Source organism: Rhineura floridana, chromosome 2 (genome assembly GCF_030035675.1).
Source record: "Rhineura floridana isolate rRhiFlo1 chromosome 2, rRhiFlo1.hap2, whole genome shotgun sequence".
In the NCBI taxonomy this organism is placed as follows: Eukaryota; Metazoa; Chordata; class Lepidosauria; order Squamata; family Rhineuridae; genus Rhineura; species Rhineura floridana.
In genome coordinates, this window is record NC_084481.1 from 196,403,029 (window position 1) to 196,420,626 (window position 17,598).

Genomic DNA, 17,598 nt, shown 5'->3' on the forward strand with positions numbered 1-17,598 from the left:
TAAAGCAGCAGTTATATTTATGTGCTTTTAAAAAATACTCTACCTCCTCATCAGTTTGAGGCAGGTTACAACCAATTAAAAAGGCAATAAAACACAAATCAGAAATATAATTGTTATCACAGGAGTGGTGTCAGCTCCCAAACACTCATGCAGACAAATGGTTTGCATTTGCCATCTAATGATTTTCTCATAGAAACTCTGCCATGGGTTAATGTGGATAGAACTTAACACAGGGTGGCTTTTAAGTGCCAGCTGGACATGAGAATAGTCTCTGAAATGGTAGACTTGAAACAAGAGAGACAAAGTCACAAGTAGCCCGTGGACCATTTTTTTAATAATTCACTGCAAAACAAGCAGCAATGAGACTACACTAAAGCAATGACACCTTAAAAACAAATTGCACTAAATTAAGTTTTTCCTGAGTGGAATATAGTGGTATACCTACCAAAATGAATACTGGGGTTCTCATAGCCTGATCCTGTGCTGCTGGGCTGATGATTTTGATATTGTAATGTACAGAAGACACTTGAGTATATTTTATATTTATATGAACTAGAGATCAGGGAGAGATTGAAGCCACATTCTACTGAGGATAGTTAGAATCCCCCTTCAGACCTTTGCACTCAACACACAAAGGTTGGGAGTGGAACCAGCATGCATGGGGACACTGCAGCCTGGACTTCTCTGAACTTTCCCCCCTCCACCCTTTAAGCACACATGCCTGCACCCAAATGCCCAAAGAAGGCTTACACTGTTTCTCAAAGTGGACCTCATATATCATTTTGTGTATGTGTGTGTATTATTTATTAATACTTATTAACACACCATTTCGTACCCCTCTGTTCCTCCAGCAGGAGCACAATATATCCAAATATCCATACTGAAACCATATCAAATCCCATCAAGCTATCTCAAATCAGCAGCAGCAGAGTCCTGTTCCAGGACTACAAACATTCAGTTTGATCCCAAAACCTGGGCAAAGGAAAAGAAAACAGTTTATGTTTAAAGATTTTACTGTAGGGGCCGAATGAATAACCCAAGGGAGGGAGTTCCACCACAGAGAATGCTCTGGTGTGTGTGCATCTGAGAAAGAAAGAGTGGGAGAGAGAGAGAAATGCAATGATTGGTGTGCTGAAATGGGTTGCTTATAAGCCTTGATAGGTTCATGTAGGTGTATTTTTCTTCATAAATCATTCTCTACAATCGCCTGGCCATTTTTCTTGGTGTTTCTCAGAATCCCTCAGGTTTGTCAATATCTGTCTGATAATGAAATGTCCAGCAGTGAAAGCAATATCACTGCTGCAGTCCTGATGAACCACACTGAGAACCTATTACATATCTTTTCCCTGCTATACAATACTTTGGAGAATGAATTATATTCACTAATAGGCAAAAAACCTTGTGGTTTAAAAACGTACCTATAGCCCACAGATATTTCTATCAAACTTTAAAAAGCAGGGAAATTGGGCACCTATAGACCAACCCAAATTGTGTTTGCATTTTGACAAATTTGTAGGGCAGTACAATATCTCAGAGAGGAGGTCAGGTCTCCTGCTCCCCTGGTGCATTCACTATAGTTGCCCAATCTCCCTGCTTTTTAAAGTTTGATAGAAATATCTGTTGGCTATAGGTATGAAGGTTTTTTGCCTATGAGTTAATTTCTCTGCTTTTTAATCCGGGAGGGAAGAAATGGGATCCTGCGCAAGTTTGCTGTGAATGGATCGATCATTGGCATGCTTATTGTGTTCAGTGGAATTTACTCCCTTGCAATCATGCTTAGGATAGGTGATACTGACAACAGGGGATGGGGAGGGGAGGAGGAGGAGGGAGGGGAGGGGAGGGAGGGCAGAGGGGAGGAGGGGAATGGGAGCAGGCAGGAGGAAGAGGGGAGGAGAAGGACAGGTTTGATCATTTGCATGTTTATTGAGTTCAGTGCAATTTACTCCTGTAAAATCATGCTTAGGATAGGTAAAACTGAAGGGGGAGGGAGGGAGGGCTGGAGTGGGCAGAGGAGGAGGAAGAAGGAAGAGGGGAGGCGAGGAGGAAGTGAGAGGAGAGGGGAAGGAGGGGAAAGCAGGTCTGATCATTTGCATGCTTATTGAGTTCAATGGGATTTACTCCTATGCAGTCATGGTTAGGATAGGTAAAACTGACCATGGGGGGGAGGGGGAGGGGAAGGGGAAGGAGCAGATTGGAGGGGGACAAAAGAAGGGGGAGGGGAGGGCAGGTTTGATCATTTGCATACTTTTTGAGTTCAATGGGATTTATTTCTATGCAGTCATGTTTGAAAATGGAAATGGACTGCCTTCAAGTCAATCCCAACTTATGGCAAACCTATGAATAGTGTTTTCATGGCAAATGGTATTCAGAGGTAGTTTTACCATTGCCTTCCTCTGAAGCTGAGAGGCAGTGACTGGCCCAAGGTCACCCAGTAAGCTTCATGGCTGTGTGGGGATTCGAACCCTGGTCTCCCAGGTCATAGTTCAACACTGACCTGGGGGAGGGGCAGTGAGGGTAGGAGGAGGGGGAGGGGAGGAGATTGGGTGGGTGGGCACTGAGCAGAGGGGAAGCCCCTTTTATTTCCAGAAGGAAAACATTGTGAACAGTATCATTGCTTTTCAACATTTCCCCCACCTTTTTATTTTACAGCAGGCACATGTAGCCTCCTACCCAAATTTAAACCAAAGCTGTCCCTGGCCACATCCACACCAGGCCTTTATTTCACTTTAGACAGTTGTGGCTTCTCCCAAAGAATTGTGGGAAGTGTAGTTAGTGATGGGTGCTGAGAGTTGCTAGGAGACACCCTGTTCCCCTCACAGACCTTCAATCAGACTGTCTGACTGTTAAACCACTCTGGTCACTGGAGCTCTGTTAGGGGAATAGGAGTCTCCTCTCAGCACCCTTCACAAACTACACTTCCCAGGATCTTTGGGGGAAGCCATGACTGTCTCAAGTGAAATCAAAGTCTGGTGTGGCCCCTTGATTAGCCAAGCCAAGCAGCTGTGAGTCTGGCGTTTAGAACACTGACAAGTTGGTTCTTACTGAGCATGTCCAACACTATCATTTAGTTCAATGGAAAAGTTCTTAAATTAATTAAAAATCAGCCAGGGATTTTTTTTAATTTTTAAACTGCAGAAGATGAAGGTCAGAGTATGGGGTAAGGTCAGTAATAGGATTACAGGTACTCTGTGAACATGGATGATTTTTTTAATGAATTTCAACAGATTATGAGAACAGAAAAAAGTTCCAAAGGGCTCTGAGTTTTTTTCTCTCTTTTTAGATTGTGAACTCTCTATTCTCTCTGACTGTTTTGTGTATCGCCATGAAAATTTAGAGGGTTGATAAGCAAGCGTTTCGGAGTTCAGAACTATAAGTTTTATAAGGTTTTGTTTTGAAATTAGTTTATGGGAAGAATCAGAATGGCATGGCATTGCGGAATGTTAAAAATCCACGCTGGCTATAGTATACAGCCATTCTCGTGGCTGTATATTAATTATACCACCAGTTCCATAACTAAATAAATTGCTTCAGGAAGGAGAGCGGAAGAAAGTTTCAACTCAATGCGCAGCTTCCAAAAGGAAATTCTAATTGATTAATGTTGTCAAAAGCCACTTGCCCCTTCACCCTCTTTATGCTACAATATTACAGCTAATTGTCCTCCAACAATATGATATGGTTTACCCATCCTCTCTGGCAGTAGATTATCCATCCTTACAGGATTTTTCCCAGATGAGAGTGTAATATTCTCTCTCTCTCTCTCTCTCTCTCTCTCTCTCTCTCATGCACACACGCACGCACGCACGCGCACCCAAGAAAGACAGCTCTGGTAAGCTGTTAGGGTACTTCCTGCAGATTCACTGCTGTCATATCACGCAGATATCCCACAATTCTGCTGGCCATCTCGAACAAGATGTCTAGCAGTTAAAGCATTATGTGGTGCCTCCCATGCTGCCTATAAGTCTGGCTGTGTTTTAGGCAACATCCAGGTCAGCTGCTGTCAGCTTCAATTGCTAGGAATGGAAGGATGGTACTTATGTCCTCCCCAAAACATGATGAGAAGGGTGATGCTTTCTTCAGCTGAGCAGGTTTCCCAATCTTTTGGTTGCTCCTGAGTCTTGGTCCTACTACTGGAATAGTAAGACACATACTTGCATACCAGAAATGAGAAAGGGAAAACTCTACACTTTCAGTAATTTAATGGTATAGCAAGTAAATTAAACATGAGAACATAAGAACAGCCTGCTAGATCAGGCCAATGGCCTGTCCAGTCCAGCATCCTGTTCTCACAGTGGCCATCCAGTTGCCCATAGAAAGCCTGCAAGCAGGACCTGAGTGCAAGAGCAATCTCTCCTCCTGCAGTTTCCAGCAACTGGTATTGAGAAGCAACCACCTCCGACTATGGAGGCAGAGCACAGCCATCACGGTAGTGGCCACTGATAGCCTTATCCTCCATGAATTTGCCTAATCTTTTACAGCCATCCAACTTGGTGGTCATCACTGCCTCTTGGGGGAACGAATTCCATAGTTTATGTACTGTGTGAAGTATTTTCTTTTGACTCACCTGAATCTTCCAACATTCAGCTTCGTTAAATGTCTACAAGTTCTAGTGCTATGAGAGATGAAGAAAAAAGTCTCTATCCACATTCTCCATGTCATGCATAATTGTATACATTTCTATCATGACACCTCTTACTCGCTTTTTCCCTAAACTATAACGCCCCAAATGCTGCAACCTTTCCTCATAGAGGTGTCGCTTCATCCCCTTGATCATTTTAGTTGCCCTTTTCTGAACTTTTTCCAACTCTGCAATATCCTTTTTGAGCTGAGGCAGCCAGAACTATACACAGTATTCCAAATGTGGCCATGCCATAGATTTATATTATGGCATTATGATATTGGCAGTTTTATTTTCAATAATCTTTCCTAATGATCCCTAGCATGGAATTTGCCATTTTGACAGCTGCTGCATACTGGGTCGACATCTCCATCAATCTATCCACTACCACCCCAAGGTCTTGTACCTGGTTAGTCACCACTAATTCAGACCCCATGAAAATTTATGTGAAATTAAGATTTTTTTGCTCCAATATACACAACTTTATATTTGTATCCATTCACCCAGTTTGGAGAGGTCCTTTTGGAGCTCTTTGCAATCCCTTTTTATCTTAACAACCCTGAACAGTTTAGTATCATCAGCAAACTTGGCCACCTCACTGCTTATTTATGAACCACTCCTACCCTTCACTTTAATAGGCTGGGACTGAAAAGTAGTTAAGACCATTCATCACCCTTCTCTCTTCTCTCTGGATTTCATGTCACTGAACTGATCCACTCTTAATGAGCTTTGACATATACCGATCCTTGGGGGACTCCACTTTCTACATCCCTCCATTGGGAGAACTGTCCATTTATTCCTACTCTCTGCTTTCTGTTTCCTAGCCAATCCCTGATCCACAAGAAGAGCTCTCTTATTTCATGATTGCTAAGCTTGCTCAGGAGTCTTTGGTGAGATACCTTGTTGAAAGCTGTTTGATAGTCCAAGTACACTATATCCACTTGATCACTTCTATCAATACACTTGAACAAGTTGCAGCTTGATCAAGTAACTAAATGAAAGGAGACCATGGGATATATAAATAAAAATTAGCCCAAGTTGCAAAATTGAGGCTGCTGTGGTGAAAGATCATTGGAGGTAGATGAGCATGTGATGTTCCTATATTAATGTATATATGGTAAGTGCTGGTTGTTTAGAAGATACATGGTAAGTGGAGTGAAAGAGGAGGGGGAGTGAATGGGCAGTAGAATGCTAGATGATTGGCTGAGTGTTTAAAATGGCTGACTGTATAAAAGGAAGAGTGAGAGTGGAATCTGGGTGGATGAAGAGAACTGAGTGGGTTGCTTGGTGGGGTTTAGAGAGTTGTTTGCCAGGAGGGAGGTGGAGTTCGGATTAGTATTGAGTAAAACCATATGCTTATGTGCCTTAAGAAGAAATCTTGTTAATCTTGTTAGCTTTGTTATCTTTAATAAATACTTAATTTGGTTTACCAAAGGCCTGATCCTTGGCTGGGGTTTCACAGACCAGAAGGGAGGGTAAGGTAATGACCAAGGCTGAAGGGGAACTGTAACAAATGGTGGCAGCGGTGAAGAGAATAACAATACCAGTATTCAGAGTCTCTGGGAATACTAGTATTGGGACGTTACTGGTGGTTGCCTAGCAGGGGGATCTGTTGAGATCTGTGCTAGAGCGGATATGTAAACCATAAGAGAGTGCGGTCCGGACTGGTGGAGTCCCTGGTGGTGCCTAGAGACAGGCAGTAACCACGAGCAGGTAGGAACCTGACAGGGAGAACCAGGGAAGGACGCCTCACAGAGCACTCACAGGTATATTTGTTCTTCATAGACCTAAAAGCCAACTGCAAAAGTTCTATGCTTCCGCTCACACCGGACCTTCAGAAAAAGTTTAAATCTACTGCACCTTGTTATGTGCAATATTTTAAATTTTTAAGTTAAGGCCAGTTTAAAGTTTGTTTTGTTAGAAATATATGTCCACCTTGTCCTGAACCTCTCCGCTACCAAATATTTGCTTTTGGAATTTTGATGTTTTACCAAGCTGATTGATATTGCACTATGATAATTTCATAAAATACAAGTAATTCCCTCCCTCCCTCTCTCCCTCCCTCCCTCTCTCTCTCTCTCTCTCTCTCTCTCACACACACACACACACACAGAGAAGGTAAATCTCAAACCATACACAATAGCAATTAGAGAAAATCTATGCTGAGTCTGTCTTTTAATGAAAGGCAAGAGAGAGAACAAATTCTGAAGAGTTGGGCTACACTGTTACCAGAATCATGTGGCAAAGCACTTGCTAAGCTGTACCACCTCAGCCTTCAGGTGGGAGAAATTGGAGATCTGAATGCATCCTCATATAACAAAGTTCCTGCACATAGTAAATTTGCACATCAGAAAAGGCGTGAACCTTTTTCTGTGCCTAGAGATCTTTTTATGTAGGAGAACATCCCAATGTTATATTCCTCCCACACACACATACGCACCCCATCTGAAGTTATACAGTGCAACACACATTGTGAAACATGATTCTATGTTGATCCTGTAACTCAGCTCTTAGTATGCAAAGTGCCACGCTGCCCTTATCTCAAACAGTGTCATTAATCATATAAATGGGGAGCTTAAGATGAACTTTAAATTCACCCAGCAAATGCCTAGCTGGGCTAGGATTGGAAACCAAATATCTTCTGAGCCTCAGCAGTGAGCCCCAGAAATGCAGGCAGCTGACACAGCTTTTGGTTAACAGGCACAAGAAATGAAGGCAGACTCCAGCAAAGTGTAGGTTCCAGACAGGCTCAGAAAAACTGCCAGACTGTGTGAATACAGTGAAGTTTGACTGTACCAATAATTTGGAGCCAGACATCATACTGCTAGAAATGCAGAGATTAGTTTTAGACTCTAGTTCTTTGGAGCAAATCATGTACATCTCACAAACGTCACCCTTTCCAAATGTTTAGGAAAAGTATGTCTTAGGATACTTCCAGACAGTTGCTATTTTCGGGTGGGATTCAATCATATACCAGCAAATTTAGGTTGCACAATTACAGTTGATTGGGAGGTCTTGTGCAACAAACCCTCTTCTCAAAAATATCAGAATTTTGCAAGAAGGGAAGTGACAGGGAAAATGAGCTGGAAAGTTGTGAGATAACCCTTACTTTGATACAGCATCTTCTAACTTCCCTGCAAACAAATCAGAATGAATGCTAATTAAATAGTCAGCATAATCTAATCTCCCTGCAAACAAATCAGGATGAATGCTTAATAAACAGATCATCTGAAGCACCCTTAATTCATGGAGAAGAATAATATTTATGCAAAATAAAGGTAACAAAACATTTTTAAATTATTTATTACTGTATGACTGGAGCTGGTGCACAAAGAAGGGCAAAGAAAGCCACCCTCTTTCTTGGCCATCAGGGGCTGGCAGATGCAGCAGAGAATCCACCTCCCCAGTAAGAGCTGCTGTACCTGTAATTCATATCAGGAAGCCATATCAGGTGTCAGTGATTAACACTGTAAACACTGCCAATCCAGTATGTTTATAAAACTCTAACCACAGTATCACAATGACAGCCTTATCACACTGACACCTCTGGGTTGCTGAAAGATATTGACACATTTGCCCTCATTCCCTTGCATCTTGGAAACAGTAACTTCTCTCACAAACAGAGCTTTTGCCAGCTGTTTGAAACAGCTGTTTTTATCCTCTCATCATGAAACCATTAATGCATTTGTGCATGTCTTTCCTTTACAAAGTTTACAAACTTGTAATGCATTTATGCTGAGGAAGGATAAATATGGGATGCAGGGATTTCCTTGGAAGAATGTGATTGGCCAAAAAATAGCAACTGAGATTTTCGTCATGTCTGGAATGAAGACCATCAAGCTGTTCACTCAGCTTCTTCTCTTGGAAATGTGTTAAGAGACTTGAAGCAAAGGCTTCCACAGCTGTTCTAGACTCCAAACAAAAGCCGGGTGCTGAGTCTACTATTTTACCATAGTTATAAATAATAAGAGTTGCTAGGAGTTCACTGCTGGTGATATGCTAGCCATGATGAGTGATGCTGATTAGTTATTGATGAAAGATGTGGGCGGGGGGGGGGATAAATTTAATTCAGTTTGCATTTCAAGCCGAATCTATGAAATTTGCAATTTCCAAAACAATACAAGAACTAAAACACAGCCACTGCATTTATCCAAATTTATCTAAGCAACTACTGTGTAAAAAAATGTATATATTAGGGTGAAATGTGTATAAAATGAATATATTAGTAAAAATAATATATAAAGATGCATTACATGAGGATAAAGTGCTTGCACAATGTGTACATTAGTCAAAACTGTATACAATAATGTTTTAATTAGGAGAAATACACACTAAAATGCTGAAGAATATAAATGAGGATTTAAAAAAAAAGCAAATTGCTGCAGAAATGTGGAGAACTGAATTTAAGTTTGGAAAAATGAGAAACTGAGAGAATTATACTTTTCTCAATCAATGCAAATGCCTTTCAGTTGCTCTCCAGAGTGATGCTTGTCTCCCATCAACTATTCACCATGGTTGTGACAGGAGAGTGAGTGGAATGATGATTGATATCAGGGAAGTGGGATGGAATGTTGGGTGGAGTTAGAGAGAATGCCAGGTGAAGAATGTCAGTTGATAAATCACTTTGGAGTGAGCTAGAGAGACAGGGAAAGAGATGAGAGAGATAATGGAAGCAGATGCAAAAGAGTTAGCATAAGGAGGAGAGTTAGTTATGTTAGGACAGCCTTTCCCAACTAGTGGGCCACCAGATGTTGTTGGACCACAATTCCCATCTTTCTTGACCATTGGCAATGCTGGCTGAGGCTGATGGGAGTTGTGGTCCAACAACATCTGGTGGCCCACTGGTTGGGAAAGGCTGTGTTAGGACATTCAAACCAGGCCAGCACCAGACTTCAGGGAACCCTTGGCAGGATCTGGTTTATTTCCCAGCCTCTAAGCCCCAGTGTCCCTGTTCTTCTCTTTATGGTGGCAGCAGCTCTGCCATCCTCCTTTCCCCTCTTACTTCTCTTTTTAAAGTATTATTCACTGCTGAAATAGCAGTGGCAAGGCTGGGAGTTTCTGTGCTACCTCTTGGCTCTGAAGAAGGGCCAAATAACCCCTTCTTCGGAGCCAGGAATTTTGTGTGAGGTAGCCAGGAGAATGCCTGCACCACCACTGTGGTTTGCTGCAAAAGTGACACAGGCATTTTTCCAGGGAACCTCACCTGTGAAGAAGACCCCCCCCCCGGCTGTTTCCAAGAGCCCAGGGAGGCAGCAGTCAGGGAAGTGGAGGCGGGTGGCCACCATGGATGGCAAACAGTTTGGCTTGTGACAGACTGTGGAGATTGGCCACCTTGTATCCGGCTAGTGGCAAGAACAAGTGCGGCCTTCTTAGTTTAACAAGACCAAAGGGAATTCAGCTAGAAGACGTTTCTCACAGTCACTTCGAGGCTAAATATCATTTTGGTTTTCATTTGAAAGCTGTGGTGATAACACGGGAGCCTTACTTCTCTACACTGTGGCCTCAAGGAGCAAACTTCCCAAAGTTGTAGATAAGAAAGAGTGGGTGAAAAGGGCGGGAAGAGAAGCCACTGAAATAAAGTGTTTTTCATTTTGAGCTGAAACTCCATGCTCTGCCTGAATGCTGCTGACTGCAAGCTAGATGATGGGGTTTAGACAGACAAGGGAAATGAATTAAGGCATGGACTTTTAACCTTTTGATCTATCCTGTTTTATTAATATACAAAAAACTATTTTTATAATAAAAGGCTAAAATAAGAATGACCCCTGTTCTTAATTATGCAGGTAGTGCACTTTATTTATAGAGTCTAGGAAGATGGCTTTAACCAGCATTAAGAATTTGGAAGCTGGCAACCTTCCTACCTTCTAGGGAAAAAACTATCATTCTGGTAGGAGGTTTTAGCCTCTGACAGGCTCTCAAAAGGTGTGTCCACATGCCTCCACCCTGGACTGCTAGTAAGCAAGTGGGTGGCAGGTCAGGCCAGCGAGGGACTGACCCCAGTGCTTGGAACGAACTCTGGTTTAACAAAGTTGATTGAATTAGTTCAAAAACTTCTGAACTGCATCTGAAAGTAGTTCTCATAATTTCTGGGTGAACTGAATGTGAACTGCTCATTTTAGGGTAGAACTTTGAACAATTTCTAGTTCATCTTCAGGTTCAGTCTCATGTGTGTGTTTAACTCTTTAGACCTCTTGGGCCTTTCAACTTTAAGAAAGCTTAAAGCTTGGGAAAAATAAACAATTCACATTCCATTGTGTGTTCATCATGATATTTTCTTAGCCTTCTTAAGTATATTTTATACTTCAGCACAGCAGCTTGTAACATTCTGAATGCTGAATATTTTTTTGCCGAGGATCATTTGGGTGAAGTTGAATTGAACTGTGAACTGAAAGTGAACCAAACTAGCTTGTTTTGTAAAGGGATGGATGTGAACTGGAATTAGTTCATTTTTGGACATATTGAACTAGAACTAATACATTTTAAAAACAGATTTTCCAACTTCTGGCTTACCCCTGGCTCCAGGTCTGATTGGAAGTGTGAATATTCTGTATATAAATGACTAGAAGTTCTGGGTGTTATTCTTCTTAATTAAATATATGTTTATGTTTTAAGTGTCTCTGTTCTAGTCTGGGTGGATTCTAAGGTAAATATCTCACCCCACGTGTCTTGTGTGGGCATACCTGTGCAAGAATATAACGGGAGAGTCCTTCTACTCTCCATAAGTCTCACTATGTGGTGGTAGCAGCTATTGTAAGGGAAGTCTGGACTCAGCAGAGTAAGCTGACAGAGTAGCTGGAGACAGGTCTTCGTAGAGGACAATGGTGTTCTTTTCTAAATGTTTCTTCTTTAGAACATCTATAATGTAAGCTGCAGCACTGGAGCACCATGATCCCAAACTTCCCCAAAAGTGTGAACATCCATTTCAACTAAAGGAGTGGTGTGTGGTTTTTTTTGTTAAGGAAAAAATATAAAAGCATTCCAATTGCTTTTATAAGAAGACATTGGAACGGATAAGGATTCCTTTCTGAGGGAACAATTGTATTGGGGTTTTTTTTAAGGGAAGGTATAGAGTTAGAGAAGCAAACATTTTCTTTGGAGGATGGTGAAATTAGAATGTGTATACATATGTGGGTGAAGAGAACTCTTAAAAATGGATCCATGTCTTCATATAACAGCACACAGTCTTGACTCATACTAGCTTAAAACCAGGATAATTCTTACGACCCCCAAACCTGCTGTCCTGCGGAAGATACAGATGAGGAAGACGTGAGCTGCTCCCCTTGGGTTGGGGGCTCAGAACCTCCCCTCTCAAAGCTCCTGGCCTGAGGACATAGTGCTCCCACTTTCCACAGACTTGGAGGACAAGCCCCCAATAATATCCTCATGCATTCCACAGTGTGAAGGGCCATTTTAGTCAGCATAGACAGCTCTTTGGGGGTGAGGGGGCGGGGCAACTGTAAGCTTTGCCAGCCTACACCCTCAAATGACAACAGCTCTTGGCTGAGACAACATTCTCCATACATTATTAGAAAAGGCCAGCAGGGGCCGCTGGGTTCTGATTGGCTTAGGGAGAGCTAACCAGACTTTATCTGGACTTGCCTAAGATAACTTGATCCACATGAAAGAAGCTCTGTTTATTGCTTACACTTCCACAGCAAAACAGGATAATAATCTTCAGTTTCCATGAGTGGACAGAAAAACATTCTTTGCTATGTATTGAATAACATCTGAAAAGGTTGGAACCGGGAAAGAAGGAAGAGAGGGGGAAGCTGGCTCAGTTCTATTTGGTGTCTTAAGAGATCACCAAGTGAGGAGCAGAAGAATTCACCAAATTGCTCATTCTTGGGATTGTTTTTTTTTTATCTCTCTTTTATCATTCCCTACATGGATATACTCACAAATTTCTGTTTCTGTTATTGTTAGTCTAAAGTTTTGAAGTTACTTCCATCTGCATTTGTAGAACAATCCTGTTCCTGGGTAGTAGGGTACAGCCAGGATGTTCCTGTCCATATTATTAGAAAAGGCTACCATGCATTTGAACCAGTCTTTGTGGTTAATGGGAACATAGCTGCCTCTTACCAGGTCAGACCAATTGTCTATCCAGCCCAGTATTGTCTACTTGGACAGGGATGGGTCTCCAGGATCAGAGACAGAGTGAGGTCTTTCCTAGCACCTGCTCCATGATCCTTTTAACTAGAGATGCTAAACCCTGCATCTGAGACCTTCTGCATGGAAACATATGCTCTAGCACTAAGCTATGGTAGAGTCAGTGATGTGAGTCAGTTGTTATTAAACATATCTAATCTTACCCTTTATGGTGTGGCTCAAAAGCTTCTGCAGTAAGTCTCTGCAATACGTGTAGCTCCGTCACTGTGCCAACTGGGTATCAGCAAGGGCAGCTGGATTCACTCATAGGAAGCTGGCAACCCTATCTTTTCTATGTGCATTCCCCCATGTGTTCCGGTTTCTTCTGTTGGCACTCATGTAAGTCATTCTGGCTGTCAAAACTGGCTGTCACAACAGTGCAATTCAATTTGCTATTATTCTCTTTGATGCTTGGAGGCTTACGTATGGAGGAGGGAACTGTGGACGGTGATCAAACCCAGCTTGTTTAAGATCATAAAGCAGATGTTCATTTCCATGTTAAATTTTGTAGTCCAGTGATTTCTGTTTTCAACCTCAAATAAAAACAGTTATGCAAATGGCTGGGTCTAAGATACATTTGATGTAGATCCAGCTCTGCCATGGCTTATCCCAAGCCTGCACAAGTTGTGACTCACTAGGTCAAATGCACCCTGTATTTTCACCTACAGACTCCTCATTTTTCCTTTCTGAAGCAGGCAACAAAATCAATTTATTGATCCTCTGGTGAACCTCTATACATGTCTGTTGGGGTTGTGTTTGTCTTGATGGGTCTCAAATTTGCTGGGTTTATTAGCCAATGTGGCACTTCCAGATGTTGTTGGACTTCTACTCCCATCAGTCCCAGCCAGCATGGTCAATGTCCAGGGATGAGAGGAGTTGTAGTGCAGAAAGTTGTGGTGAAGGGCCATAGTTCAGTAGTAGAGCATCTGCCTTGCATACAGAAGGTCCCAACTGCAATCCCTGGCATCTCCAGGTAGGGCTGGGAGAGACTCCTTAAACCCTGGAGAACTGCTGTCAGTCAGTGTAGACAATAGTGAGCTAGTTGTACCAATGGTCTGATTCAGTATAAGGCAGCTCCCTATGTTCTTAATATCTGGAGGGCACCATGTTGGCTACTCCTGATCTAGAGTTTGTTTGTTTTTGTTTTTAATTAATATTTTTTATTGAATTTTATAAAACCAAACCAATAAAATCTGGAACACCTAAACATAGGAGCCAGATTGAACAACAAACAAGAATGGAGTACAAAGCAGTGCGTGTTACATCTTCAAGAACTTTTAGTAAATCCAGTACATAGAAGGGATAGTATAAACTGAGAAAGAAGGATCTGGGACATAGAGGGAGCCATTTATGAGGATGTTGCACATGTATCACTAACATACCCTCTTCTATAGAGACACTGGCAATGCTAGTGGAGATAAAACAGATGAATGATTATTCACATAATTCAAAATGGGAAACCAGACCCCATCAGAATTGTCTTTCTTTGACAGACCTTGAATCATTCATAAGAACATAAAAACATAAGAAGAGCCTGCTGGATCAGGCCAGTGGCCCATCTAGTCCAGCATCCTGTTCTCACAGTGGCCAACCAGGTGCCTGGGGGAAGCCCGCAAGCAGGACCCGAGTGCAAGAACACTCTCCTCTCCTGAGGCTTCCGGCAACTGGTTTTCAGAAGCATGCTGCCTCTGACTAGGGTGGCACAGCACAGCCATCACGGCTAGTAGCCATTGATAGCCCTGTCCTCCATGAATTTGTCTAATCTTCTTTTAAAGCCATCCAAGCTGGTGGCCATTACTGCATCTTGTGGGAGCAAATTCCATAGTTTAACTATGCGCTGAGTAAAGAAGTACTTCCTTTTGTCTGTCCTGAATCTTCCAACATTCAGCTTCTTTGAATGTCCACGAGTTCTAGTATTATGAGAGAGGGAGAAGAACTTTTCTCTATCCACTTTCTCAATGCCATGCATAATTTTATAGACTTCTATCATGTCTCCTCTGACCCGCCTTTTCTCTAAACTAAAAAGCCCCAAATGCTGCAACCTTTCCTCATAAGGGAGTCGCTCCATCATTCTTGTGTGAGACGCTCTGCTAAGGCTACCTGCTTCAGTACATGCCATGTGGCAGTATGGGCTAGAGCAGAGGTGCACATATCAAACCTGTTTTATCTTTTAGCTGTTTAATGAAGACTGCATTCTGTGACCTTGTTTAGACATAATGGGAAACCATGATATCCTGATGCAAGAGCATACTGTAGCAAGTCTCACACCCACAAGCTCCTCCCCTCCCTCCTCTCTCCTCCTTTGTGTGTGAAGGAAGGAAGTTTAAAGCTTCAACTTGTGATTTGGAACAATCCAAATCCACAGTATCCCATTATGTTCAAATATGGGAAACCATGGTTTGTTCAAATCATAGTTAAGATCCTGGTTTATTAATTACCAGTGGTTTGAACAAACAGCAATGGCCTGTATTTGGGCATGCTAGGAAACAACAGTTAGTTTCAAATGGCAAATGGGAGGTTTAAACTTCCAACTTTTGAACATAAAGAAGAGTAGGGGGACTGCATGAGTCTAAACTTCACCTTAGTGCATTCTTAAATGGAAACCATGGTCTGACATTAGGCCTATGTGTCAATATACTCACTATAGGTGTGGAGTATATGGTCAGCTATATTATTATGCTTATTACAGTTATTGTGATTATTATTTTATTTCTGTTATGAATTGGTTCCTATGAGGCCTCTTGAAGTGCTTTACAATATAAATCAGTGATATTGCTACACAGATCTTTCCCTCCTGTGTGGTACTGAAGCAATACCAGCTACAATAGCAGAAGCAGTATTTTTGGACACCCCCTCAATTAAATTAAACATCCGTGGGATACACGAGAGTTGCATTTCTCTTTTTAGAGATATAAAGATATTACTCCCAGTCCAACACCGGAATAATAGTTTGGATAATGGCATTGTTTCTTGCCTTATTTTCCCTTGTTGATTGGTTCCTAGGATTGATGGAACAGCAGTATGACTAGTGTGTTGGGCTTGGACAGGGTACACTTTATCTCAGACCAGTCATGAATCCCAATGGGAGGCCTCTGTCCAGTAAGTGTCTCTTAGCTTACCGTGCCTCAGGTTGCTGTAATGGTGCTGTGGGGAAAAACACAGGGATACTGTCCTGAGGTTCTTTGAAGGAAGGGATAGGATACAAATGTGATAAAAATATGTATGATAAACAAATCAATTGTGGTGATGAGTTGGGATGCAATCAGTGTTTGTGCGATGCTCAGAATTGCATTTAAATTACTCATGCATCTCCTGCCACGTGTCCCAATGCTGCTCAGCCATCACCAGCAATTGTGGGAATTACATTAGAGACTATTTACTTGGTCCTGAGCTGGTACATTTGTGACTGCTCTGTACCACTTCAGATCGCATGTGGGGGCTCACATGGCTGAATATTCATCTGTTTAAAACAATTTCTTCTGCATAGAAATCTAGCATGTCTGGCTAAGAACTGGCTAGAATGATTCTCCCTGACATGTTAGGTTTTCTTATGGAGAGTTTTTAAAAATTGTATAAAGGAGCATCCAATCATGTGAATTCCCAGCTGCAACCAGTGTGATACGGACAAATTTGGATGGATCCAAACAATTTCATCATCAGGAGAAGTTGCACTTTTTCAAATGTATGTTGTTCTCATTACACATATCATCAGTGCCTGAGGTAATAATGCTTTTAGTGAAGACCTTCCCTAAATACATATATCTGAGTCCATTATTGATTGGACCAGGTTTAAAGTGGTTTCCTTTTCTTTATAGGAACAAGGCAAGATTGGTGTAGTTTTCAACATTGGCACAGTAGATATCTCAATCAAAGAAGAGAGCACCCCAGTGAATGATGGCAAATACCATGTTGTGCGCTTTACCCGAAATGGTGGGAATGCTACTCTTCAGGTGGACAGCTGGCCAGTGAATGAACACTACCCTTCAGGTAAATGTCTAACCAAGAAATCTTTCTCTCTTTGTTCTCTCCTCAGCTACTAACCCCTAGGCCTCTGAACAGGAGATTCATACTAGTTTGGTGCACAGCTAACAAATATTCACAGCTCCACCTGCAGGAATGAAGAGCTGAACTAATTTTTTTATGGTTTATAAAAGCGGAAATTATCAGGTCATATTCACCATGTTGGAAATAAAGTATTTTGCGGAATGTCCATCATTTAAGGATAGGAGTGGGATATATATGAAGTGCATGTAATGTGTAAAAATCAAATCATATGCATCATGTGTTGGGCCCTCTGAACATAATCTGATTCTGCAGAGACTGAGTGACAAAAGTAACTACCTATAATCTGTATACTCTGTAGGAAATTGGGGAGAATATTTGCTTGTAAATTGCAGACTGCAGCCAAAATGGCATTGACAAATTTACAATTGCTACTTGTGGCTTTTTTTAATCAATAAGCATGGGGCGTAGCACAAGAAGTCTGGGATAGTATTCTAGGTCATAAATATTTGTACTGCTTGTTGCTGTTTTCTGCTTGTTTGGGAGAGCTTCTCATGAGGGTATCACCACCAGAAATTTGTGTTGGAATTTCAATATTGCAAATGAAATTTTCGGTTTTAACTGCCTTCCCTTAAATCACTTATAGGGTTGAAAAGTAATATTACTCTGATTCATGTAATTGATAGAGCCAGCTGGTGATGCTTTCCTATTGAGTCATCTAGGATTTCCCAATTGCCCCTTCCCTTTAAACTTGTTTTGCGTTGCTCTGTATCTCTTCTACTCCTGTAACTAAATCATGCTATTGGATAGTAAATGCACTGCCCAGCTATGTTGGG

General features: G+C 41.8%; 1 protein-coding gene across 6 annotated transcripts in view; it reads left to right on the forward strand.

Moving 5' to 3' along the window:
• The window catches only part of NRXN3 (neurexin 3), a 1,913,991-nt gene that overhangs the window by 1,581,075 nt on the left and 315,318 nt on the right, over nt 1–17,598 (forward strand). For all 6 annotated transcript variants that reach the window (XM_061611873.1, XM_061611875.1, XM_061611876.1 and 3 more), the window contains one exon: nt 16,576–16,747. In XM_061611873.1, the coding sequence (XP_061467857.1) occupies nt 16,576–16,747 (172 nt within the window). The remainder of the gene's footprint in view (nt 1–16,575; nt 16,748–17,598) is intronic.